The sequence below is a fragment of the Oryctolagus cuniculus genome, chromosome 4 (assembly GCF_051225735.1).
Source record: "Oryctolagus cuniculus isolate XC-2025 breed Fujian yellow rabbit chromosome 4, ASM5122573v1, whole genome shotgun sequence".
Lineage (NCBI taxonomy): Eukaryota > Metazoa > Chordata > Mammalia > Lagomorpha > Leporidae > Oryctolagus > Oryctolagus cuniculus.
Window position 1 is genome coordinate 124946462 of NC_142870.1, and position 25197 is coordinate 124971658.

The 25197-nt window shown below is 40.2% G+C and overlaps 1 protein-coding gene across 1 annotated transcript in view; it reads right to left on the reverse strand.

The window, feature by feature from the left end:
• Positions 1-6559: 6559 nt before the first annotated feature.
• LOC100344493 (vomeronasal type-2 receptor 1) overlaps positions 6560-25197 on the reverse strand; it is a 38797-nt gene continuing 20159 nt past the window's right edge. The window contains exons 4-5 of the mRNA XM_070072608.2: positions 9811-9934; positions 6560-7645 (exon numbers count right to left, since the gene is read on the reverse strand). Coding sequence (XP_069928709.2) covers positions 6666-7645; positions 9811-9934 — 1104 coding nt within the window. The 3' untranslated portion in view covers positions 6560-6665. The remainder of the gene's footprint in view (positions 7646-9810; positions 9935-25197) is intronic.

Sequence of the window (25197 nt, forward strand, 5' to 3'; positions counted from 1 at the left end):
AAGGGAGAGGTGGAACCCTTGGAAGAGGAAAGGTAGATTCTTTATGACCTGTGCAACTGTCCCAGGCTTCAGAGATCCCTAAATCCTGAGTATCAAGGCTGCCCAAGTGCTGAATTGAGAGACAAGAGATTTCACAGAACTTGTGGTGCAGCCATTCTTTCTCAGTAATTGACTGACTCCATTAAGAACTTTCTGATGCATCCCTCAAATTATATTCTAGTACCTTCTTTTAGAAATAATTCATGGACAAATAAATGGGAAACCTAAGATCGGTCACCTAGTAGGATAAGTCTCCAAAAGGACCTTCCAAGATGCCAGTCACAATGAAGAAAGCAGAATCCTCTGGAAAAAATCAAATGATTTCTTGATGTGAAGAGTAAACACTTTCCTTTTTCTAGCCAGCTTGGATCATACTCCCAGCATTTGCTTCTCTGTGGAGGACTGATCTTTGAGAAACACTTTCATTCAATAGTTTCAAGAGCTCCTAGGGCCCAGACCCAGGCAGCTGCTATAAGACCTTCACGTATTTGAATTACATTCTTCTAGGGGTTGGACCTCCACAAAGATCTCTTAACTTCTGCTGCTGTGCAGAGAATGGAACTTAGCTCTCTGTCACTGTCTAATGGCAGCTTGGGATGTACCAGCTCCCAGCACCATCACCTCTATCTTCTTCCCACATCATTTCTGACCTCACAAGGATCTTGTAACTCTTAACTGGCAGTGCTTTGTCACACACAGGAATTCCATATTGCATTATGTTGAAGTTATCTTGCCTAGGGTTTTGGTGTAATCAATTTGGTCACTTTATGGGGGGAAAAGTGGTCTGATAAATTCAAAAACTATGCAACTTCTGCAACATTTTCAAAATCCTCTAGAAATCTTATGTGGTCAATTTTCTACGGACATTATTTGAAGCATTCTATGGATACCTCTGTCTATATCAGAGCATTTGATTTAGTCTCTGGTGTGTTAAAACGGCGGACTGCTCACTAAAAAGTCATGTTCCCTTCCTATAACATAGATCTGGTTGACAAAGACAGCTTCCCACCTCTCTTGCCTTTAGATGGGGACAACTTCCAACCAGAAAAATGTGAGTAAAAATAGCTGTCTTATTATGGGTCTTAGTGACTGAGTGTGAGTGCTTGACCTCACAGGCCAACTTCCATTTTGGCAGCAATCTTGTGAGGCTTGAATTGAAGGCAGAAGCGTCATAAAATGAAAGAAACATGGATCCCTGGATGAGTCAGGGGCCAGCAGGAAACAGCTGGCATATGCAAAGGAGAGGCAAGGCAAAGAAGGGACTACTGACATGAACAGGCAATGTTAGGGCATCTAACAAAGGGTGATGGAAAATGGTGGCTAGGAAGAGGGCAAAGTTGATATCACAACCAGGTATAAAACTAGAAGGGGCCAGATCAGCATACGTGTCCCCCAGGAAGAGCTGTTGCCATGGGAGAGAGCCCATGGATGGAGGAATGAGCCATGGCTGCAACAACAAAGACTGTGTCTTCTCCTCATACTTGCAGTCTCCCATGAGTTTCTCCCATTGGCAAAATCCACTAGAAGCCACAGACAAGGGAGTCCATGGGATGCAGTCCATAGAAGTCATGGCATGGAGTGGGGAAAGCAGAAAACGGGCAAGTAGAGAATATCCAGCGGCATTCCTGAGACCCTGCCTGGAGGAGGCCAGCAAGTGTGCTCTTACTTTTCATCTGTTGAGCCACTGACGTTTAGTAGTGGATGGTTCAAACAGTTAACCTACCCTGATATAGCTAGTCTCCTCAGATTTTCACATTGCACCTCTCATGTCCAAGCTGATTTTCCAAAAATATCAGAGGCAATAAATATCCATCTTCCAAATATGCAAATAAGTGAATTCCCAAAGATCTTTTACATAAATTTTTACATAATGTGTTAATAATTCTACATTAAGATAATAAATAATATCTCTGTCTTTTGATGTTCCAATCAAGTGGGATGAACTTGTGGCTAAGGGAAGGGTCCAAAAAATATTTATTCTTTCTTCCTCAAAAATTCAAATCTGAGGGTGGGCATTTGACCTGCTGGTTTAGATAGAGCTTGGGATGCCTATATCCCATATGTGAGTATCTGGGCTCAAGTTCCAGCTCTGCTGCTGATTGCACTTTCCTCCTAAAACACGGCCTAAGAGGCAGTTCACGGCTCCTGGCTTGAGCTGGCCCAGCCCTGTCAGGAACGGTTGTTGTAGGCATTTTGGAGTGATCCAGTAAACTAAGTTCTTTCTCTGTGACTGTCTCTCTGCCTCTCAAACAAAAAAAATATTTTTAATCTTTATATATGTGGGAGAAAGCACTATGTGAAAATAGCCAAATGAATACTATGGAAATAGTCTTCTCAAGAGTTCTATTGCCATTTCAACTCATTTCTTTCTTTTCATTTCCACTGAATGCCCCCTCCCCAGCTATTGTGCCTGTGGCTCTAGCTGGCCCCTCTCTCCTGGAGACACCAAAAGACTCTCCCACTCTCCCAAACCCTTGCTATGCTCCAGTTCTCAAGACTTTTCTCCTTATCTTCCATTGAAACACTGACCCTGGCCCTTACTAGGTGAGAGGTTAGCTATTTTGAAAACTTTATTCAGCCATCCATTTAAAAAGATAGTATCAGTTTTGTGCAAGGTGTATTTCAGAAGATAAAACTACAAAGATAGAGATTAGACTGACATTTGATAAATGATGATGATGACGATGATGATGATGATATAGATACCTTAAAAATAAATTATAGTGATAGAGACAGGATATGAAAGCAGAATAAAACAGAAAATGGCCGGTCTCATTGAAAGGGCTCTAAAATATATACTATTTTTTACAAAATGGAAGGAAGGTTGAAATTTACCATGCTCAAAGCACTAGGCTAGGTATGATACATGCATTAGTTCACCCTTCTTTCATGTGGCTAATTCCTTCTTTTTGTTCAGAAATCTGTTCAAGTGTCACCTCAATAGGTAAAATTTCCTTAACTCCAACATACTCTGTCCCTCTATATGCTACCACAATCACAGCTTTATTGCATCACAGGGTAATTGTTGATTTATTATCTGTCACCCCTGAAGATGACAGGGGCCTGGAGATCAGGATCATGCCTTGTCTTTGTATATCTTCTTTACCTAACTCAGAATCTGATGCATACAAAGATGCATGGATGGATGGACAGGTGGATGGAATGCTGTTAGAACATTGGATGTAAAACAGAACAGTGTGGCCAACATGGAATCAAGAACATAGGAGGTAGGATCCAAAGGTTGTAGAAATTCAGTTGGTTGCATTAAAAGAATGTGGACAAGAAGATGGCAGGTGACAACTGTTGAAAAGGAAAGGTACAACAATGTGGAAGGATTTGAGGGTCAAATTAAGGCAGATAGACCCATGCTATGTAGACTGGAGAGCCACTGGGAGTTGATAAGTTGGGAAGAGATGAAATTACAGCTGTGTTTTAAGATTAATCTAGTGGGTATAGTGTTATGTTACAGTGGCTTAAGCCACAATCAGAGATGCTGACATTCCATGGAATCACTGGTTCAAGTTCTTGCTACTCCACTTCTGATCCAGCTCCCTACTATAACGAGCCTAGGAAGGCAGCAGAGGATGGTAGCAGTACTTTGTCTCCTGCCACCTCATGGGAGATCCAAATGGAATTCCAGGCTCCTGGTTTTGGCCTGGCCAAGTCCCAGCAATTGCAGCCATTTGGGGAGTGAACCAGCTGATGGAAAATCTCTCTCTTTCTGTTTTTCCTTCTATGTCCATAGTTCTGCTTTTCAAATAATAATAATATATATATAATATATTCACCTTAAAGAAGGACCAGATTACATTTTGTGAAAATATATTCACTTTACATCAGGAATTTTATTTGCCTTAATGCAAGGAAACACAGTGTGGGTTTGAGCAGTTGTGATACACATTCCATTTACCACAAGATTTCAATCCTGCATGTGTGAAGATCAACCATGAGTATAGTCTTGTTCTGCATATTTTTTATTTTAAGCAATTAGTCTTTGTTACTCCCCATGCCAGCAGAAGCACAATTTTTTTCCAACACCCTGAAATTAATTCTGAGCTTCTCCCCAGGGCCCAGCGTGTAGTTGCCAACAAGTGCTCACTGTCAGCAGGGATTGTCACAAGCGACCTGCACAGAGATCCTTTTACACAGCAGCATGTACTGGCAGAGATTTCATTATGTATTTTACTAGAATTCATTTTTAGTTGACACATTCATTCAAAGAGAAAATATCTCTGAAGTTTACGAGAATATTGTAATACTTGATAAATAATTACATAAAAACAACCATATTGCAAATTAACCCATTATTCTTAGACGATCAGGTATTATTCATTTCAGCTTCATAACTAAGTCATCTTCTATAACAGTGCATGTGTACCAAATCGACAAGAGACTACTTCAAAGTATTTTAGATAAAAGCTAATTAAAAGTGCAATACTACATAGTAAACATTAATATTAAACATAGAAGTTCAATTGATATATTATTTATAATATTTACTTTCTCTAATTTCTCAAATCTATTGCCAATCAGAAAAAAATAACTGCAAAAAGCACAAGTCTGATGAGAATGCATTGCTGAGTCATGTGATATGAAAGGAGATAAAAAACAGGGTCTTGTACAGTGTCCTGATGAAATTCCAGAACTTTATAGACACCATATGTTCAATAATCAACATCTCAGAAGAGAATTGAATTACATTAAATTGTAATATTTAAGTTCAAAGTAAAGCAAATTACTAGACAAGAGCCACATTTCAGTGCATTGTTTTAGATCATAAGGTGACTCATTGAGAACAGTCACGATGATGTGTGTATAACAAGTTAGAAGTTGATTGTCGTTTTCCTGTTACTCTAGACTTCAACAAGCCGTCCTCTCCTTTCCAAAGTACCCCAATCCTGGGGTTGAATGAAGGACCAGGATAGCAGTTCTCCTCCTCTTTGTACTGTGATTCAGGCACTCCTCTACCGATTCTAAAGGCTGTGGGGCAAGCTCTGGGGAAGTGTGGGAAGACTGAAGGGTGACAGATGCCTGCCCTGAAAGTCCTCGAATACCAATGACCCTCCAGACAATATAATCCATTCGAGCTTTGCAGAACCTTGATGCCAACCTCCTGTTTCAATAACAGAAAACCGATTCACTTTGCCGGGCCTGGATAATCATTCCTTAAAAGTTGACAAAAAAGTGCCTAACAGGCTTGTCCTCCTGAGTCAGTCATCACAGTTTCTGTTTCCTCAAGCCTGAAAGAATCTTTGCCTGTTTTGAGTAATTGAGGTTCATAAAATTTCTAGATTTTCTTGAAGGGTGAACTCTTTCTCCTCCTTTCAGATTTCTACACTCAAATATATTAATGCAGCCAGCGCCGTGGCTCACTTGGCTAATCCTCCCCCTGCGGTGCAGGCACCCCGGGTTTTAGTCCCAGTTGGGGTGCCTAGTACTAGTCCCGGTTGCCCCTCTTCCAGTCCAGCTCTCTGCTGTGGCCCGGGGAAGGCAGTGGAGGATGGCCCAAGTGCATGGGTCCCTGCACCCGCATGGGAGACAGAGAGGAAGCACCCAGCTCCTGGCTTCAGATTGGTGCAGCGCCAGCCGTGGCGGTCATCAGGGGAGTGAACCAACAGAAAAAGGAAGACCTTTATCTCTATCTCTTTCTCACTGTCTATAACTCTACCTGTCAAATAAAAATTTAAAAAATATATACTAATGCACTTCTGATCTATCAGTATCTCTACAAATGGTTCTTCCACACATACATATGAATTATACACATAAATGTATATAGCTCATTTTCAAGAATCATTCTAGAAAAAGATTGAAAAAATTGTAACGTATCCAGCTGGAAATAAATTTCCAACTAACTCTGCTAATCAGAAGGCAAATATCTATATTCAATTAATCTCAAAAACATTTGTACTCTAATTTCTGCTCTAGGTAAACACTTATCTTTTTGCCACCCATGTCTTCACCATATAGTCCACTTAATAACTGCCTTGGTGACATCTAAATTATCTTTGTTTTTATCTTTCAGTCAGAGGAATGTTTGCAGATTCAGATACTTTACCATTTACTCTCTTGCAGGAAAATCCAGAGCAGGTATACCAACTCCTTCAATATTCTCTACGTGCCCACAGTTCTCTGAAACACATTCTCTTCCAAATTCCCTACTCCAAAGGAAAGTCTAGAAGCTGTAATTCTTACCTCAATCTGAGAACAGCTATTTAGAGAGAGTTAACAGGATGGATGACATAATATCTCTTTGGTTCCCCACTATGTGACTTGAGTATAAACTTCTAGAACAGATACTCATAAGCACAAAAACCTACTCGAGTCAAAGCTTTTCTCTAACTTGTGGCTATAGTTTTCGAACTTGTGCCTATCACATCCTCTGTTTCCAAAGTACTTTGAAATGTTTGGATTAAATAGCTTATCCTTCAATAGTAAGCAATATTGTAATTCATACCAAAGTGTATCATACAACATGAATGTTCAAACACCATGCTAAGACTAAACCACCAGAGCACAATCGTCAACACGACCCCAGAGTATCAAGCAACTGCTACAGGGACAATTTGAAAGGGTATGTTGGACATGTCACCATTGCAGCCTTGAAGGCCATATGCCCTTCAACTTTAATCACCCACGACAGCGGACACCGTGGTGTTAAGCTCACTGCTCACAGAAGCTGAAGTCAGTTGTACACTCTTATCTATGGCGGGGACCCTTCCACCAACAATTTCATCAGTGTTTCTCTTTGGCCTCAGCAAAATAATGAAGCACTTGGGAGCAAATAGACAGCCCAACAAGCCGTAGCTGGATGCCAAGATCGCAAATATTTCCACAGCCACTTTGAACTTCCCTTTGGTGCTCAAGTAAGCAGGGACAAAAGAGATCCAGACAATGAAAAACACAAGCATCCCAAAGGTGATGCATTTTCCTTCATAGTAATTATCTGGCAACTGGCGAGCCACAAAGGTCGTAAGGAAGCAGAGCAAGGCCAGGAAGACATCAACCCCAAACATTGAGCACAAGAATTCTACAGAGCCCTCATTGCATTCAAATATGATCTTTATATTTTGAGATTCCATGTTCTTGTATACCCTGGGGGGTTCCAGCACCAAGTAAGCAGTGCATATGCCAACCTCAACTAGAACAGAGATTAGTATGATGATTTTCCGATAAAGGGGACGTATGGATATAAGTCGGGTTTTGGACTTGGAAATTCTGTAGGCTAAAAATAGTGAAATGGTCTTCCCGAGAATACAGGCTAGGCAAAGAGAAAAGCCCAGTGCCAGAGTGACCTGACGGGCCATGCAGGACCAGTTGTATGGCTTGCCAATAAAAAGCAGGGATGACAGCACTGTGATGGTCAGAGAAACCTGAATAAGAAAGCTCAGCTCGCGGCCATTGGCATTCACCAGGGGAGTGTGTCTGTAGATCACATACACAATCGTGACGGCCAGGACTACAAGGGCCCCAAAGATGGACAGAATGACCAGCGTGAAGCCCAGGGCCTCATCATAAGCAAGGAATTCCACCTCTTTGAGCACACACTCACTCTTCTCTGCATTGGACCAGTAGTCTTCACCACACTGTTCACATTCCCTTTGGCCTGTTAAACAGAGAACAGAGAACTCACTGTGAGTACATCAATTGTTCCCTTCAGCTGCAAATAGCCCAGAGCAGTCAGGGGCCTAGAGAGCAAGGACTCATATTCCTACAGAGGATATATCAGGTCTCTAAAGAGAGAGTGATAAAAAGGACTTAGAGAGTGTAGGTAATGTCACACGTGGAGAATTGTTTTCAAGTTCAGAAATTCAGTCTTTCTTGTCAGTTTCATTGTTTCTTGCAGCATCCTTTTCAAGGAACTTGCATCTTTCAGTACAACTATGTACTTGAAAAGGAAAGTGTGTACCTGCATAAACCCAAAGCAATCCATGACAGAGGGGGAAAACACAAGGCAATTAGAGCTACTGGTGTGAAACAATCAAGAGGGTTCTGACCCGGATGAGGCTGATTCAAACACCTGTGTTTTCAGCCTTGCTTACAGGCTCAGCCCCATGGAAGAGCATTCTGGCTTAACCTTCCCAGTGTCTCTGCTCCTCACCCTCTGACGCAGATGTGAGGGACAGGCAGAGAAGGACCGAGGATCAGAAGGAAAACAAAAGCAGCCAGCACATCTCCAGGGACCAGCAGAGGTTTGAGGCAGTTAGCTGTGCTGCAGGGGCTCCAAGGCAGAACACTGGTATAGAAAAACAAGTCATCCAAGGGCTGCTTTTGGGACTTTAGGATAGGGTTCCTTTAATGTTCTGTGAAAGAAAAAGGTTGTTCTGTCTTTGATGTACAATGTAATACTTTATCCCTTTTAGTATTTTTTTTTGGTTCTAGAACTATTGATTGAACTCTGTAATTAACACACAATTATTCTTAGGTGTTTAAATTTTAACTGAAAAGTGATCCCTATTAAATATAAGAGTGGGAATACGAGAGGGAGGAGATGTACAATTTGGGACATGCTCAATCGGACTTGCCCCAAATGGTGGAGTTAGAAACATGCCAGGGGATTCCAATACAATCCCATTAAGGTGGCATGTACCAATGCCATCTCACTAGTCCAAGTGATCAAATTCTCTTCACAATTGATCACACTGATAGGTCAAAGAGTCAATGGGATCACACAAACAAGACTAGTGTCTGCTAATACTAACTGAGAGAATCAAAAAGGGAGAGAATGATCCATCATGGTAAGCGGGATCAGGATACACAGCAGACTCTGAATGGCAGATGTCCTAAATAGCACTCTGGCCTCAGAATCAGCCCTTAAGGCATTCGGATCTGGCTGAAGAGCCCATGAGAGTATTTTAGGCTTGGAAAGCCAAGACACCTCGAAAAAAAAAAAAAAAAAGAAGACCTAAATGAAAGATCTCTGTGAGTGAGATCCCAGTGGAAAGAATGGGGCCATCAAAGAAGGAGGTACCTTTCTCTGAAGGGAGGAGAGAACTTCCACTTTGACTATGACCCTGTCGGAATAAGATGAAAATCGGCGAACTCAAAAGGCTTCTATAGCCTTGGCAACTCATGACTAGAGCCTAGGGAGATTACTGACACCATAAACAAGAGTGTCAATTTGTAAAGTCAACAACAGGAGTCACTGTGTACTTACTTCTCATGTGGGATCTGTTCTTAATGTGTTGTCCAATGTGAAGTAATGCTATAACTAGTACTGAAACAGTATTTTACACTTTGTGTTCTGTGTGGGTGCAAACTGATGAAATCTTCACTTAATATATACTAAATTGATCTTCTGTATATAAAGATAATTAAAAATGAATCTTGAAGTGAATGGAATGGGAGAGGGAGCGGGAGATGGGAGGGTGTGAGTGGGAGGGAAATTAGGGAGGGAAAGCCATTGTAATCCATAAGCTGTACTTAGGAAATTTATATTCACTAAATAATAGTTAAAAAAAAAGAAAGACAAATGTAAAGACTGCAACTTCCTTTTAATCACTGCTCACTACTCCTGAGCTGAACTTGAATGCAATTCTACATAAAAACTGAGCCACTCGAAGCCCAGAGAGTTGTTCAGATGACTCATTGTGTATTTCCCATTTAAAAAAACAAATCACACTTTAAAACTTCTGTTGTTAAATTGCTATTGAAGGCCATTTGGTAAAAGATTATTGACATCCATTTGTAAAGCAGGCTTTCAAGGCTCTCTTTGCCAATACGTGCTTAATCAAATTGAATTTTTCATCAATGAAAGATCAGCCATCTCACCTGCTCTCCGTGACACATGTCCATCAGCACATGGAATGCACTCAAAGCAGCAAGTTGGTTCCCCGTGACGAATCCCCTTCCGGGTCCCAGGAGGACATAGATCGGTACACACTGAATGGGGAATCTAGCAAAGACAAATTCAACAAATGTAAGCAAGCACTACGTGTCTGCCACTCCCAAGGTTGAGAAAGTTCCCCTTCAGATCTCCATGGAAACTTGGTGCATATCTGAGAGGCACAGGACATCTGGGTAAAACAAGAGACAAAGAGAACAATATACAGTCTAGAGAGGAATTTTTTTAAAGGACCATCTTGTGGTTGATTCTAGAAATGTAAAACCAGCTCTTTCTCTTTTTAAAGATTTGTGTATTTATTTGCAATGCAGTTACAGTGAGAAAGAAAGACTCTTCTATTTACTGGTTCACTGACCCCAAGGCTTGCAATGACCATGGCTGCACCAAGCTGAAACCAGGAACCAGAAATGCAATCCAGGCCTTCCACATGGCTGGAGGGACCCAGATACTTGTGCCATCTTCTGCTGCCTTCCCAGGCGAATTAGCAGGGAGCTGGATCAGAAGCCGAGCAGCCAGGGCTTCAACAAGCAATTCCATATGCTTCTGTTGCAGCCAGCGGCTTAACCTGCTTCAGCACAACACAAGCCCCAAAACTACCTCTTTCAAACCTTGCAGATCCAAACCAGGCTATGTGCCTGTGGGACTCTGCAGCTGGGACGATTTGACAAGTCTGTTCCTGCTTCTGGGGAACCTGTGACCTCAAGAAGCATCTTGAAGGGCCAGCACTGTGGTGTAGCAGGTTAAACCATTGCTGCAGCATCGGCATCCCCAGTGGGTGTTAGTTCGAGTCCCAGCTGCTCCACTTCTAATCCAGCTCCCTCTTAATGTACCTGGAAAAGCAGCGGAAGATGGCCCAAGTACTTAGTCCCTTGTACCCACATGGCAGACCCAGATGAAGTTCTAGTCTCCTGAATTTCGATATGTCCAGCCCTGACTGTTGCAGCCATTTGGGGAATGAACCAGCAGATGGACGACCTCTCTCTGTGTGCATCTCTCCCTTTCTCTCTGTAGCACTACCTCAGCAGCAAACACAGAACTGCCTTCCCTTATAGTCTAAGTGAATGTGCACCTTCAACCCAGATTAAATGTCTGCTTTGTGAATCTGTTTACATCTTAATCTACTGGAAAAGTTCTGTACTTAAAAGGGAGATAAAGTGTATTTCCAGTAATAAAAACTCCAAGGGGAAGGGAATATTCATATTTATATTGATTTTTGAAAATGAGCATTTTCAGGTCGAGTTTAAAGGGTAAATCTAAATTAAATAGTATACATAATATTAGCAATCTCTGAGCTAGGTTACATATATAGCATTTCAGAAGTATGTATACATATGGTTAGGCCTGAGACATTTTATATATGGTTATAAAAACATATTTTAAATACATTTTGAGGAATAGCTATTACAGGAAGAGGTGACAGTCAACTGTTCTCACATTCTGAAAGGTAATGATATCATCACCACAGAATGAATCAAATGTCCTCTCTCCACCCAGTCTTCTGGAAGGAGTTCTCCATATACTTTTCTCTCAAATTCAACATGAACAATGGGCTGATGCCTTTCTGTTTCATTTCTCAGTATCCCTGTGCTTTTCAACCTCTCTGCTCTAGCTTCTGACCCACCACCTAAGACTCTTCTTGCCCTATCTAACGGCCTTTTGTCTAGCTCCATCCTCCTTCATCTCACTTCAGTATCTGGTGCCCTTGATCAATGCCTCGCTGAAATGTAAGCTTTGGGGCTGGTGCTGTGGTATAAAAGATAAAGTCGCTGCCTGTGGTGCCGGCATCCTATATGGTGCTGGATCAAGTCCTGGCTGCTCCACTTGTGATCCAGCTCTCTGCTTATGGCCTGGGAAAGCAACAGAAGATGGTCCGAGTCCTTGGGCTCCTACACCCACATGGGAGACCCGGAAGAAACTCCTGGCTCCATGCTTCAGATTAGCCTAACTCCCTCTGAAATGTTAGCTCTGTTAGACAGGAATTTGCCCTGTTTGTACATGATGTATATCCCCAGTTCCCATGCATATATGATGTTGTGCTCAATACATATTTACGCTGTAATTAAGTAATCAAATTGTAAGCACTTTGAGGGCAGCTGTATTTTGGCACTCCTTAACCCAGAGTTGGACTCATAATAGATGCTAAATAAATTTGTATGGAACCACATGTGAAGCAAATTTTTATGTAAATATAGGTCCAATTTTAATACAGAAGATAAGAAAAATAAATTTCTAATGTGTGGGTGTTTGGTACAAGAGTTATGCCATTGCTTGGGATGCCTGTGTGCAAGACAATAGAGCAGGAGCCATTTTGGACATACCTAACAGCTGTACCATCTCACAGCTGCACCCGTCCTCAGCCAAGTGGAAACCTGACTCTGGTTGGGAGTAATTACAAGAGACTAAGACTTCGTGAATGTGCGGAGCTTCTGAACCGGGACAATGAAAAAAAAAAAAAAAACTGAGGGTGTGTGGGAGAACACACAGTGAGGATGAGATGTGAGTTGAAATCCTTGCTTAGTATATGCTAAGTTGATCTTCAGTATATGAAGGTATTTGAAAATAAAACTCGATGGGCAGGATGGGAGAGGGAGTGGGAGAGGGGAGGGCCACGGGAGGGTGGGAGGTTGAGGGGGAGGGAAGCCACAACAATACAAAAGTTGCACTTTGTAAATTCACATTTATTAAATAAAAAAACTATATAACAAAAAAAAAACTTAATACTTTACCCTTTTAGTATCTTTTATGCTCTATTTGAAACTATTGGTTGAACTCTGTAAAAAAAAATAACTATATAACAAAAAAAATTTATGATAAGAACATTTAGAAGTAATCCAAAACAAATGCATGAACTACAGAAATCCATACAGGACAGGACAGAAAATCTCTCTTGTGAAAATGAAATCTTAAGGAGGCAAATAGCAGGATATAAACTGAAGGCACAAAAATCAACAGCATTTGTATACACAGGTAATGCCACGGCTGAGAAAGAAATGCTAAGATCGATCCCATTCACAATAGCTTCAAAAACAATCAAATACCTTGGAACACACTTAACTCAATCCCATTCACAATAGCTTCAAAAACAATCAAATACCTGGGAACACACTTAACCAAGGACATCAAAGATCTCTACAATGGGAATTACAAAATCTTAAAGAAAGAAATAGAAGAGAATACCAACAAATGGAAAAATCTTCCATGCTCATGGATTGGAAGAATCAATATCAGCAAAATGTCCATTCTCCCAAAACAATTTATAAATTCAATGCAATACCAATCAAAATACCAAAGACATTCTTCTCAGATCTGGAAACAAGGATGCTGAAATTCATATGGAGGCACAGGGGACCTTGAATAGCTAAAGCAATCTTGCATAACAAAAACAAAGCAGAAGGCATCACAATACCAGATTTCAGGACATACTACAGGGCAGTTATAATCAAAACAGCATTGATGGGAGGGTTGCGGGTGGGAAGGAAGTTATGGGGGGGGAGCAATTGTAATCCATAAGATGTACTTTGGAAATTTATATTTATTAAATAAAAGTTAAAAATAAAAAGCATGGTACTGGTACAGAAACAAATGGATATCAGGGAACAGAATAGAAACACCACAAATCAATCCAAACATCTACAGCCAACTTATATTTGATCAAGGATCTAAAACAAATTCCTGGAGCAAGGACAGTCTATTGAATAAATGGTGCTGGGAAAACTGGATCTCCACATGCAGAAGCATGAAGCAAGGCCCTTACCTTACACCTTAACCAAAATCCACTCAACATGGATTAAAGATCTAAATCTATGACCCAACACCATCAAATTATTAGAGAACATCAGAGAAACCCTGCAAGATATAGGTATAGGCAAAAACTTCTTAGAAAAGACCCCAGAGACACAGGCAGTCAACGCCAAAATTAACAATTGGGATTACATCAAATTGAGAAGTTTCTGTACTGCAAAAAAAATTGTCAGGAAACGGAAGAGGCAACCGACAGAATGGGAAAAAATATTTGCAAATTATGCAACCAATAAAGGATTAATAGCCAGAATCTACAAAGAGATCAAGAAACTCCACCACAAACAGCACACTTAAGAGATGGGCCAAGGACCGAAAAGGACATTTTTCAAAGAGGAAATCCAAACAGACAGCAAACACATGAAAAAATGTTCAGGATCACTATTCATCAGGGAAATGTATACATACAGAAATGCATACATAGAGAAATCAACTAACAACAGATGCCTCTGAGGATGTGCTGAAAAAGGCACACAAATCCACTGTTGGTGGGAATGCAAACTGGTAAAGCCACTGTGGTAGACAGTTTGGAGATTCCTTAGAAACCTGAATATAGCCAGCCATCCCACTCCTTGGAATTTACCCAAAGGAAATTAAATTGGCAAATAAAAGAGATGTCTGCACCTCAATGTTTATTGCAGCTCAATTCACAATAGCTAACACATGGAATCAACCAAAATGCCCATTAACAGAAGACTGGATTAAGAAATTATGGGATATGTACTCTATACAATACTATACAGCAGTAAAAAACAATGAAATCCGGTCATTTGCAACAAAATGGAGGAATCTGGAAAACATCATGCTGAGTGAAATAAGCCAGTCCCAAAGAGACAAATATCAGATGTTCTCCCTGATCGGTGACAACTAACTGAGCACTTAAAAGGAAACCTATAGAAGTGAAATGGACACTATGAGAAACAATGACTTGATCAGCTCTTGTCCGACTGTTGAGGAACAACTTACTATTTTATTCCTTTTAGTACTTTTTCTTCTACATAATACCATTGGTTGAACACTTAATGAACACACAATTATTCTTAGTCATTTAAAGTTAACTGAAAAGTGATCCCTGTTAAATATAAGAGTGGGAATAAGAGAGGGAGGAGATGTACAGTTTGGGACATGCTCACTCGAACTTACCCCTAATGGTAGAGCTAGAAACGGGCCAGGGGATTCCAATTCAATGCCATCAAGGTGGCATGTACCAATGTCATCTCACTAGTCAAAGTGATCACTTTCAGTTCATAATTGATCATAATGATAGGATTAAGAGTCAAAAGGATCACACAAACAAGACTAGTGTCTGCTAATACTAACTGAGAGAATTAAAAGGAGAGAATGATCCAATATGGGAAGCAGGATACACAACAGTCTCATAGACTGGCAGGTGTCCTAAACAACACTCTGACCTCAGAATCAGCACTTAAGGCATTCCAATCTGGCTAAAAAGCCCATGAGAGTATTTCAGGCATGGAAAGCAAGACACTATGGCAAAAAAAAAAAAAAAAATGACCTAAATGAAAGATCTCTGTGAGTGAGATCCCAGTGAAAGAACGGGCCATCAAACAAAGTGGTACCTTCCTCTGAAGGGAGGAAAGAACTTGCACTTTGACTATATAAGATCAGAGTTGGTGAACTCAAGAGGCTTCCATAGCCTTGGCATCTCACGACAAGAGCCTTGGGTGATTACTGACATCATACATAAGAGTGTCAATTGTTAAATCAACAACAGGAGTCACTGTGCACTTACTCCCCTTGTAGGATCTCTGTCCCTTATGTGTTGTACTATGTGAATTAATGGTAAATCTACTACTAAAACAATACTCTATACTTTGTGTGTCTGTGGGTGCAAACTGTTGAAATCTTTACTTAGTATATACTAACTTGATCTTCTGTATATGAAGATAATTGAAATGAATCATGATGAAGAATGGGATGGGAGAGGAAGTGGGAGATGGGATGGTTGCAGGTGGGAGGGAGGTTATGGGGGGAAAAACTGCTATAATTCAAAAGTTGTGCTTTGGAAATTTATATGTATTAAATAAAAGTTGAGAAAAAGCAATATTCAACTACTGAAACCAAATAAATTTACATTCTCATACTCAAAATAAATATCAAATTATTATTATTAAAAAAGAATTCATTAGATTAAATTTTTAAAAAAGTAGCAGAAAGCCTTAACAACAAACTTGGTGAGCCAAAAGAAAGAATATCTGGCGGAGCCAAGATGGCGGAATAGTGAGGGCGCGCACCGATAGTCCGGGAAAATTTAGTTTAATAAAAGGGGAGTTACGGTAGCCGCAAAAATAGAACCAAAAAAAAATTGCAGGGGAAACCCTTCTGGATGGAGCAGGCGTGAATCTGAGGACCTACTGGGAGAACAAGGTCGCCCACCGTGCGGAAGCCAAGTCGCGGGACCCAGCCGCAGAAGCCCCAGGGTCTGTGCGACAGTGCTCCAAGGGGAGTGCATGCCACACAGACAACAGCGGGGAGACTTGGGACGCTCAGGGCTCTGAGTCCACACATCGGCGCTGGAAGGGGAGGTGAGCTCAATAACCCGAGACATTGGTGGGGAAACGGGGGTCAGAATCTAGAGGGGGGCCGGAAAGTGCAGCAAACTCACTACCTGAAAGAAGGAAAAAAAAAAGCTTCGGGGTTTCTCTTCCCCCTAACCTTGCAAAGGTTACAAGGCTGCAAGGCTTGAAGAATTCCCAAGAGACAAAGAGCAGGCCTCCTCTTTGGATTTACATATCAATGGGGGAGAGTTAAGGAACTGAGTCACTACAATTCAGTAGCCTAGGCAACCCAGTGGGAGTCCAGAGGAGCCAAAGACTGGAAGCTAAATACCATCAATTCTGCACAGCCCTGCCCTGCGGTGTTACTTACCCCCTGAATAAATAAAATAAATAAATAAATAAAAAGAGAGAGATTTACCAAGCATAACCTGAGGGTGTCACCTTTGCACACCCTTAACCAGGAAGAACCAGGCAGAGCTCTCAGGCCGCACCCATCTCAAGCCTCCAAGGCTCCTCCAACAGCAGGCAGTCCACTTAACACGGACACAGTATTAAAAAAAAAAAAAAAGAAAAAAAAAACGCACAGTGACGCAAGAAGAATTAACTATGCCGAGTAACAAACACAGAAATAGAGGGAGCAAGATCAATGATGACACTATGATGCCTCCAAATAAGCAAAACACCCCAAGCCAAGAGTATGAAGATGATGAGATAAAAGAAATGCAAGATACGGATTTCAAAAAATTTATGATAAGAACATTTAGAAGTTTTCAAAAGCAAATCCTTGAACTACAGAAATCCTTAATGGACAAGATAGAAAATCTCTCTCGTGAAAATGAAATTTTAAGGAAGACTCAAAATGAAACTCAGAAACTAGTAGAACAGGAAAGTGTAATAGTCAAGAGAAATCAAAATGAAATGAAGAGCTCAATAGATCAAATGACAAACACATTAGAAAGCCTTAAAAACAGAATGGGTGAAGCAGAAGAGAGAATATCGGACTTAGAAGATAGAGCACAGGAAAACATACAGTCAAACCAAAGAAAAGAAGAGGAAATTAGAAACCTAAAAAATATTGTTGGGAATCTACAGGATACTATTAAAAAAACCAACATTCGAGTTCTAGGAGTTCCTGAAGGCATGGAGAGAGAGAAAGGATTGGGAGGCCTTTTTAGTGAGATACTAGCAGAGAACTTTCCAGGTTTGGAGAAGGACAGAGATATCCTAGTACAGGAAGCTCATAGAACCTCCAATAAACATGACCAAAAGAGATCCTCACCACGACACGTGGTAATTAAACTTACCACAGTGAAACATAAAGAAAAGATCCTAAAATGTGCAAGAGAGAAACGTCAGATTACTCTCAGAGGATCTCCAATCAGACTCACAGCTGACTTCTCATCAGAAGCTAGGAGGGAATGGCGAGACATAGCACAGGTGCTAAGAGAGAAAAATTGCCAGCCCAGAATATTATATCCTGCCAAGCTCTCATTTGTGAATTAAGGTGAAATAAAGACCTTTCATAGCAAACAGAAATTGAAAGACTTTGTGGCCACTCGTCCGGCCCTGCAAAAGATACTTAAAGATGTGCTACACTCAGAAACACAGAAACACGGCCATCAATATGAAAGAAGGGAAAGGAAGAACACCTACCAGTAAAAGAGCATGGGAAGCTCAAAGCATATACTAGAAAATATTTCCGGGAAAATGGCAGGGCAAAGTCACTACGTATCAATTGTCACATTGAACATTAATGGTCTGAATTCTTCAGTTAAAAGACACCGTTTGGCTGACTGGCTCACAGAACACAACCCAACTATTTGTTGCCTACAAGAAACACATCTCTCTAACAAAGAGGCATGCAGACTGAAAGTGAAAGGTTGGAAAAAGATATTCCATGCCAACAGAAACCAAAAAAAAGCAGGTGTAGCCATATTAATATCAGACAAAATAAACTTTAAGACAAAAACTGTTAAGAGAGACAAAGAGGGACACTATATAATGATTAAGGGTTCAATTCAACAGGAAGATGTAACTATTATAAATGTATATGCACCTAATTACAGGGCACCGGTCTATTTAAAAGATATGTTAAGGGACTTAAAGGAAGATTTAGATTCCAATACAATAGTACTGGGGGACTTCAATACTCCACTCTCAGAAATAGACAGATCATCCGGACAGAAGATCAACAAGGAAACAGCAGATTTAATTGACACTATTGCCCAAATGGATCTAACAGATAGCTACAGAACTTTCAACCCTACATCTACAGACTTCACATTCTTCTCAGCAGCGCATGGAACCTTCTCTAGGATTGATCACATACTAGGCCATAAAGCAAGTCTCACCAAATTTAAAAGAATTAGAATCATACCATGCAGCTTCTCAGACCACAGCGGGATGAAGCTGGAAATTAGCAACTCAGGAAACCCCAGAAAGTATGCAAACACATGGAGACTGAACAACATGCTCCTGAATGAACACTGGGTCATTCAAGAAATCAAAAGAGAAATCAAAAACTTTTTGGAAGTAAATGAAGACAACAACACAACATATCAAAACTTATGGGATACAGCAAAAGCAGTATTGAGAGGCAAATTTATAGCAATAGGTGCCTATATCAAGAAATTGGAAAGGTACCAAATAAATGAGCTTTCAGCACATCTCAAGGACCTAGAAAAACTGCAGCAAACCAAACCCAAATCTAGTAGGAGAAGAGAAATAATTAAAATCAGAGAAGAAATTAACAGGATTGAATCCAAAAAAACATTACAAAAAATCAGCCAAGCGAGAAGCTGGTTTTTTGAAAAAATAAACAAAATTGACACTCCATTGGCCCAACTAACTAAAAAAAGAAGAGAAAAGACCCAAATCAATAAAATCAGAGATGAAAAAGGAAACGTAACAACAGACACCACAGAAATAAAAAGAATCATCAGAAATTACTACAAGGACCTGTATGCCAGCAAACAGGAAAACCTATCAGAAATGGATAGATTCCTGGACACATGCAATCTACCAAAATTGAACCATGAAGACATCGAAAACCTAAATAGACCCATAACTGAAACAGAAATTGAAACAGTAATAAAGGCCCTCCCAACAAAGAAAAGCCCAGGACCAGATGGATTCACTGCTGAATTCTACCAGACATTTAAAGAAGAACTAATCCCATTTCTTCTCAAACTATTCAGAACAATCGAAGAAGAGGGAATCCTCCCAAATTCTTTCTATGAAGCCAGCATCACCTTAATCCCTAAGCCAGAGAAAGATGCAGCACTGAAAGAAAATTACAGACCAATATCCCTGATGAACATAGACGCAAAAATCCTCAATAAAATTCTGGCCAATAGAATACAACAACACATCAGGAAAATCATCCACCCAGACCAAGTGGGATTCATCCCTGGTATGCAGGGATGCTTCAACATTCGCAAATCAATCAATGTGATTCACCACATTAACAGACTGCAGAAGAAAAACCATATGGTTATCTCAATTGATGCAGAGAAAGCATTTGATAAAATTCAACACCCTTTCATGATGAAAACTCTAAGCAAATTGGGTATAGAAGGAACATTCCTCAATATAATCAAAGCAATTTATAAAAAACCCACAGCCAGCATCCTATTGAATGGGGAAAAGTTGAAAGCATTTCCACTGAAATCTGGCACCAGGCAGGGATGCCCACTCTCACCACTGCTATTTAACATACTTCTGGAAGTTTTAGCCAGAGCTATCAGACAAGAAAAAGAAATCAAAGGAATACAAATCAAGAAGGAAGAAGTCAAACTATCCCTCTTTGCAGACGATATGATTCTGTACTTAGAGGATCCAAAGAACTCTACTAAGAGACTATTGGAACTCATAGAGGAGTTTGGCAAAGTGGCAGGATATAAAATCAATGCACAAAAATCAACAGCCTTTGTATACACAAGTAATGCCATGACTGAGAAAGAACTGCTAAGATCAATCCCATTCACAATAGCTACAAAAACAATCAAATACCTTGGAATAAACTTAACCAAGGAAGTTAAAAATCTCTACGATGAAAATTACAAAACCTTAAAGAAAGAAATAGAAGAGGATACCAAAAAATGGAAAAATCTTCCATGCTCATGGATTGGAAGAATCAACATCATCAAAATGTCCATTCTCCCAAAAGCAATTTATAGATTCAATGCAATCCCAATCAAGATACCAAAGACATTCTTCTCAGATCTAGAAAAAATGATGCTGAAATTCATATGGAGGCACAAGAGACCTCGAATAGCTAAAGCAATCTTGTACAACAAAAACAAAGCCGGAGGCATCACAATACCAGACTTCAGGACATACTACAGGGCAGTTGTAATCAAAACAGCATGGTACTGGTACAGAAACAGATGGATAGACCAATGGAACAGAATTGAAACACCAAAAATCAATCCAAACATCTACAGCCAACTTATATTTGACCAAGGATCTAAAACTAATTCCTGGAGCAAGGACAGTCTATTCAATAAATGGTGCTGGGAAAACTGGATTTCCACGTGCAGAAGCATGAAGCAAGACCCCTACCTTACACCTTACACAAAAATCCACTCAACGTGGATTAAAGACCTAAATCTACGTCCTGACACCATTAAGTTATTAGAGAACATTGGAGAAACCCTTCAAGATATTGGCACAGGCAAAGAATTTCTGGAAAAGACCCGGGAGGCACAGACAGTCAAAGCAAAAATCAACTATTGGGATTGCATCAAATTGAGAAGTTTCTGTACTGCAAAAGAAACAGTCAGGAGAGTGAAGAGACAACCGACAGAATGGGAAAAAATATTTGCAAACTATGCAACAGATAAAGGGTTAATAACCAGAATCTACAAAGAGATCAAAAAACTCCACAAAAACAAAACAAACAACCCACTTAAGAGATGGGCCAAGGACTTCAATAGACATTTTTCAAAAGAGGAAATCCAAATGGCCAACAGGCACATAAAAAAATGTTCAAGGTCGCTAGCAATCAGGGAAATGCAAATCAAAAGCACAATGAGGTTTCACCTCACCCCGGTTAGAATGGCTCACATACAGAAATCTACCAACAACAGATGCTGGCAAGGATGTGGGGAAAAAGGGACACTAACCCACTGTTGGTGGGAATGCAAACTGGTCAAGCCACTATGGAAATCAGTCTGGAGATTCCTCAGAAACCTGAATATAACCCTGCCGTTCGACCCAGCCATCCCACTCCTTGGAATTTACCCAAAGGAGTTTAAATTGATAAAGAAAAAAGCGGTCTGCACCCTAATGTTTATTGCAGCACAATTCACAATAGCCAAGACCTGGAACCAACCTAAATTCCCATCAATGGTAGACTGGATAAAGAAATTATGGGATATGTATTCTTTAGAATACTATACCGCAGTAAGAAACAACGAAATCCAGTCATTTGCAACAAAATGGAGGAATCTGGAACACATCATGCTGAGTGAAGTAAGCCAGTCCCAAAGGGACAAATACCATATGTTCGCCCTGATCGGTGACAACTGACTGAACACCAAAAAGGAAACCTCCTGAAGTGAAATGGACACTATGAGAAATGGTGACTTGATCAGCATAGCCCTGACTGCTAATGGACAACTTAATACATTATCCCTCATAGTATTTTTTTTTTGTCTGTTCTACTTAATATGACTGGTTTAATTCTGTAATTATCACACAGTTATTCTTAAGTGTTGAAAATTAACTGAAAGGTGATCCCTGTTAAACATAAAAGTGGGAATAAGAGAGGGAAGAGATGTATAATTTGGGGCATGCTCGGGCTGACTTGCCCCAATTGGTAGAGTTGGAAATATACCAGGGGATTCCAATTAAATCCCATCAAGGTGGCATGTGCCAATGCCATCTCACTATTCCAAGTGATCAATTTCAGTTCACAATTGATCATAATGAAAGGACTAAGAGTCAAAGGGAGCACATAAACAAGTCTAGTATCTGCTAACACTAACCGATAGAATAAATAAAGGGGAGAGTGATCCAACATGGGAAGTGAGATACTCAGCAGACTCATAGAATGGCGGATGTCCTAAATAGCACTCTGGCCTCAGAATCAGCCCTAAAGGCACTCGGATCTGGCTGAAAAGCCCATGAGAGTATTTCAGGCATGGAAAGCCAAGACACTCTGGCAAAAAGATCTCTGTGAGTGAGATCCCAGTGGAAAGAACAGGTCTTCAAAGAGGGAGGTGCCTTTCTCTGAAGGGAGGAGAGAACCTCCACTTTGACTATGACCTTGTCTAAACAAGATAAGAGTCAGAGAACTCAAGGGGCTTCCATAGCCTTGGAAACTCATGACTGGTGCATAGGGAGATTACTGATGCCATAAACAGGAGTGTCAATTGGTAAAGTCAACAACAGGAGTCACTGTGCACTTACTCCTCATGTAGGATCTCTGTCCTTAATGTGCTGTACACTGAGGCTTAATGCTATAACGAGTACTCAAACAGTATATTTCACTTTGTGTTTCTATGGGGGTGCAAACCATTGAAATCTTTACTTAATGTACACTAAACTGATCTTCTGTAAAAAAAAAAATTATCAATGCCCAACTTGACTCTCACTGGGATTAAACATGACAATAGGTCTGATCTGATTTCATCATCATTTAAAAAAAAATCATCTATTATTTTTCACTTTATGGTTCTGTGTGGGAACAAACTGTTGAAATCCTTACTTAAGGTATACTAAGCTGATCTTCTGTATATTAAGATAATCGAAAATGAATCTTGATGTGAATGGAAGGGGAGAGGGAGTGGGAAAGGGGAGGGTTGTGGGTGGGAGGGACGGTATGGGGGGGAAAGCCATTGTAACCCATGAGTCGTACTTTGGAAATTTATATTCATTAAATAAAAGATAAAAAAAAAAAGAAAGAATATCTGAGTTTGAAGACAAATCTCAGGAAACCTTAAATCTTACAGTGAGACCAAAAAAAAAAAAAAAACACAAACAAACAAAAAAACACCTAGAAAACTACAAAGCAGTGCTGGAGATTTATGAGATACTGTCAAACGACCCAACAAAGAAGTTGGGTCATTTGTCATAGAAGTTGGGTCATGGGTCATAGGAGTTCCTGAAGGTGTAAAAAGAGAGAATGAATTAGAAGGCCTTTTTTCCATGAAATAATAACAAAACATCTCTAATTTGGAGAAAGAAAGGGACATCCAAGTACAGGAACACATATAACTCCTAGTAGACATGACCAGAAAAGATCCTCACCACGACACATTGTTGTCAAACTCTCCACAGTGAAACATAAAGAAAATATTCTAAAATTTGCACAAGAGAAATGCTAGATTACATTCAGAGTATCTCCAATTAGACTCACAGCTGACTTTTCATCAGAAATACTACAGGCTAAGAGAGAGTGGAATGGGGAGATATATTCCAAGTGTTAAGAGAAAAGAAAACTGTCAACCCAGAATACTGCACTCCGCAAGGTCTCATTTGTGAATGAAGGTGAAATAAATACTTTTCATAACAATGAAATTGAAAGAATTTCACTCATCCACTCATCCAGCCTTACAAAAGATGTTTAAGGATGCGCTACACACAGAAACACACAAAATGGTCATCACTAGAAAAGAAGGTGAAGACAGAAAATCTCCCAGCAAAAGCACAAAGGAAATCCAAAGTAAAAAAAAAAAAAAAGGAGTATTTATGTGAAAATGTCAGGGCCAAGTCTTTACTTAACAATAGTCACCTTGAATGTAAATGGCCTCAACTCTCCAGTGAAAAGATACAGACTGGCTGAATGGATTAAAAAACATGACCAGAGCCAGCACTGTGGCATGGCGAGTAAAGCAGCTGCCTGCAGTGCTGGAATCCTGTATGGGCACCGGTTCCTGACTGGCAGCTCCACTTCTGAATAAGCTTTCTGCTATGGCCTGGAAAGCAATGGAGGATAGCCCAAGTGCTTGGGCTCCTGCACCCTCGTGGGAGACCCGGAGAAAGCTCCAAGCTCCTGGCTTCAGATCAGCACAGCTCTGGCCATTGCAGCCATTTAGGGAGTGAAATAGCATACGGAAGACCTCTCTCTCTCTCTCTCTCTCTTTCCTCTCTGTTACTCTGCCTCTCAAATAAAACAAATAAATCTTTAAAAAAAAAAAAAGCCAAGACCCATCAATTATCTATCTACAGAACCACATTTCACCAACAAAGATACATGAAGACAGAAAGTGAAAGATTTACAAAGAAATTCCATGCTAACAGAAAACCAAAAAAGAGTTTATGTAGCCATCCTAATAACAGACGAAATGGACTTTAACATAAAAACTGTTTTAAAAAAATGACAGTGGCCAGTGCTGTGGCTTAGCAGGTTAACGCCCTGGCCTGAAGTGCCAGCATCCCATATGGCACCGGTTCTAGTCTCAGCTGCTCCTTTTCCAATCCAGCTCTCTGCTATTGCCTGGGAAAACAGTAGAAGATGGCCCAAGTCCTTGGGCCCTTGCACCCATTTGGGAGACCCGAAAGAAGCTCCTGGCTCCTGACCTCGGACCAGCACAGTTCCGGCCATTTGCAGCCAATTGGGGAGTGAAACATCAGATGAAGACCTCTCTCTCTCTCTGCCTCTCCTCTCTCTGTGTAATTCTGACTTTCAAATAAATAAATAAATATTTCTTTAAAAAAAGACAAAGAATGGAGCTATATAATGAGTAAGTGATCAATTCAACAGGAAAATGTAACTATAATAAATATATATATGCACTCAATTACAAGTCACTTGGCTTTTGAAAAGAAATGGTAATAAATTTAAATGGAATGTGGGTGGGAGGGAAGTTATGGGGAGAAAAAGCCATTGTAATCCATAAACTGTACTTTGGAAATTTATATTTATTAAATAAAAGTTTAAAAAAACTAAATGGAGACATAGACTCCAATACAATAGTAATGGGGGAATTAAATATCTCACTTTCTTTTTTTTTAATTTATTTTTTATTTAGTAAATATAAATTTCCAAAG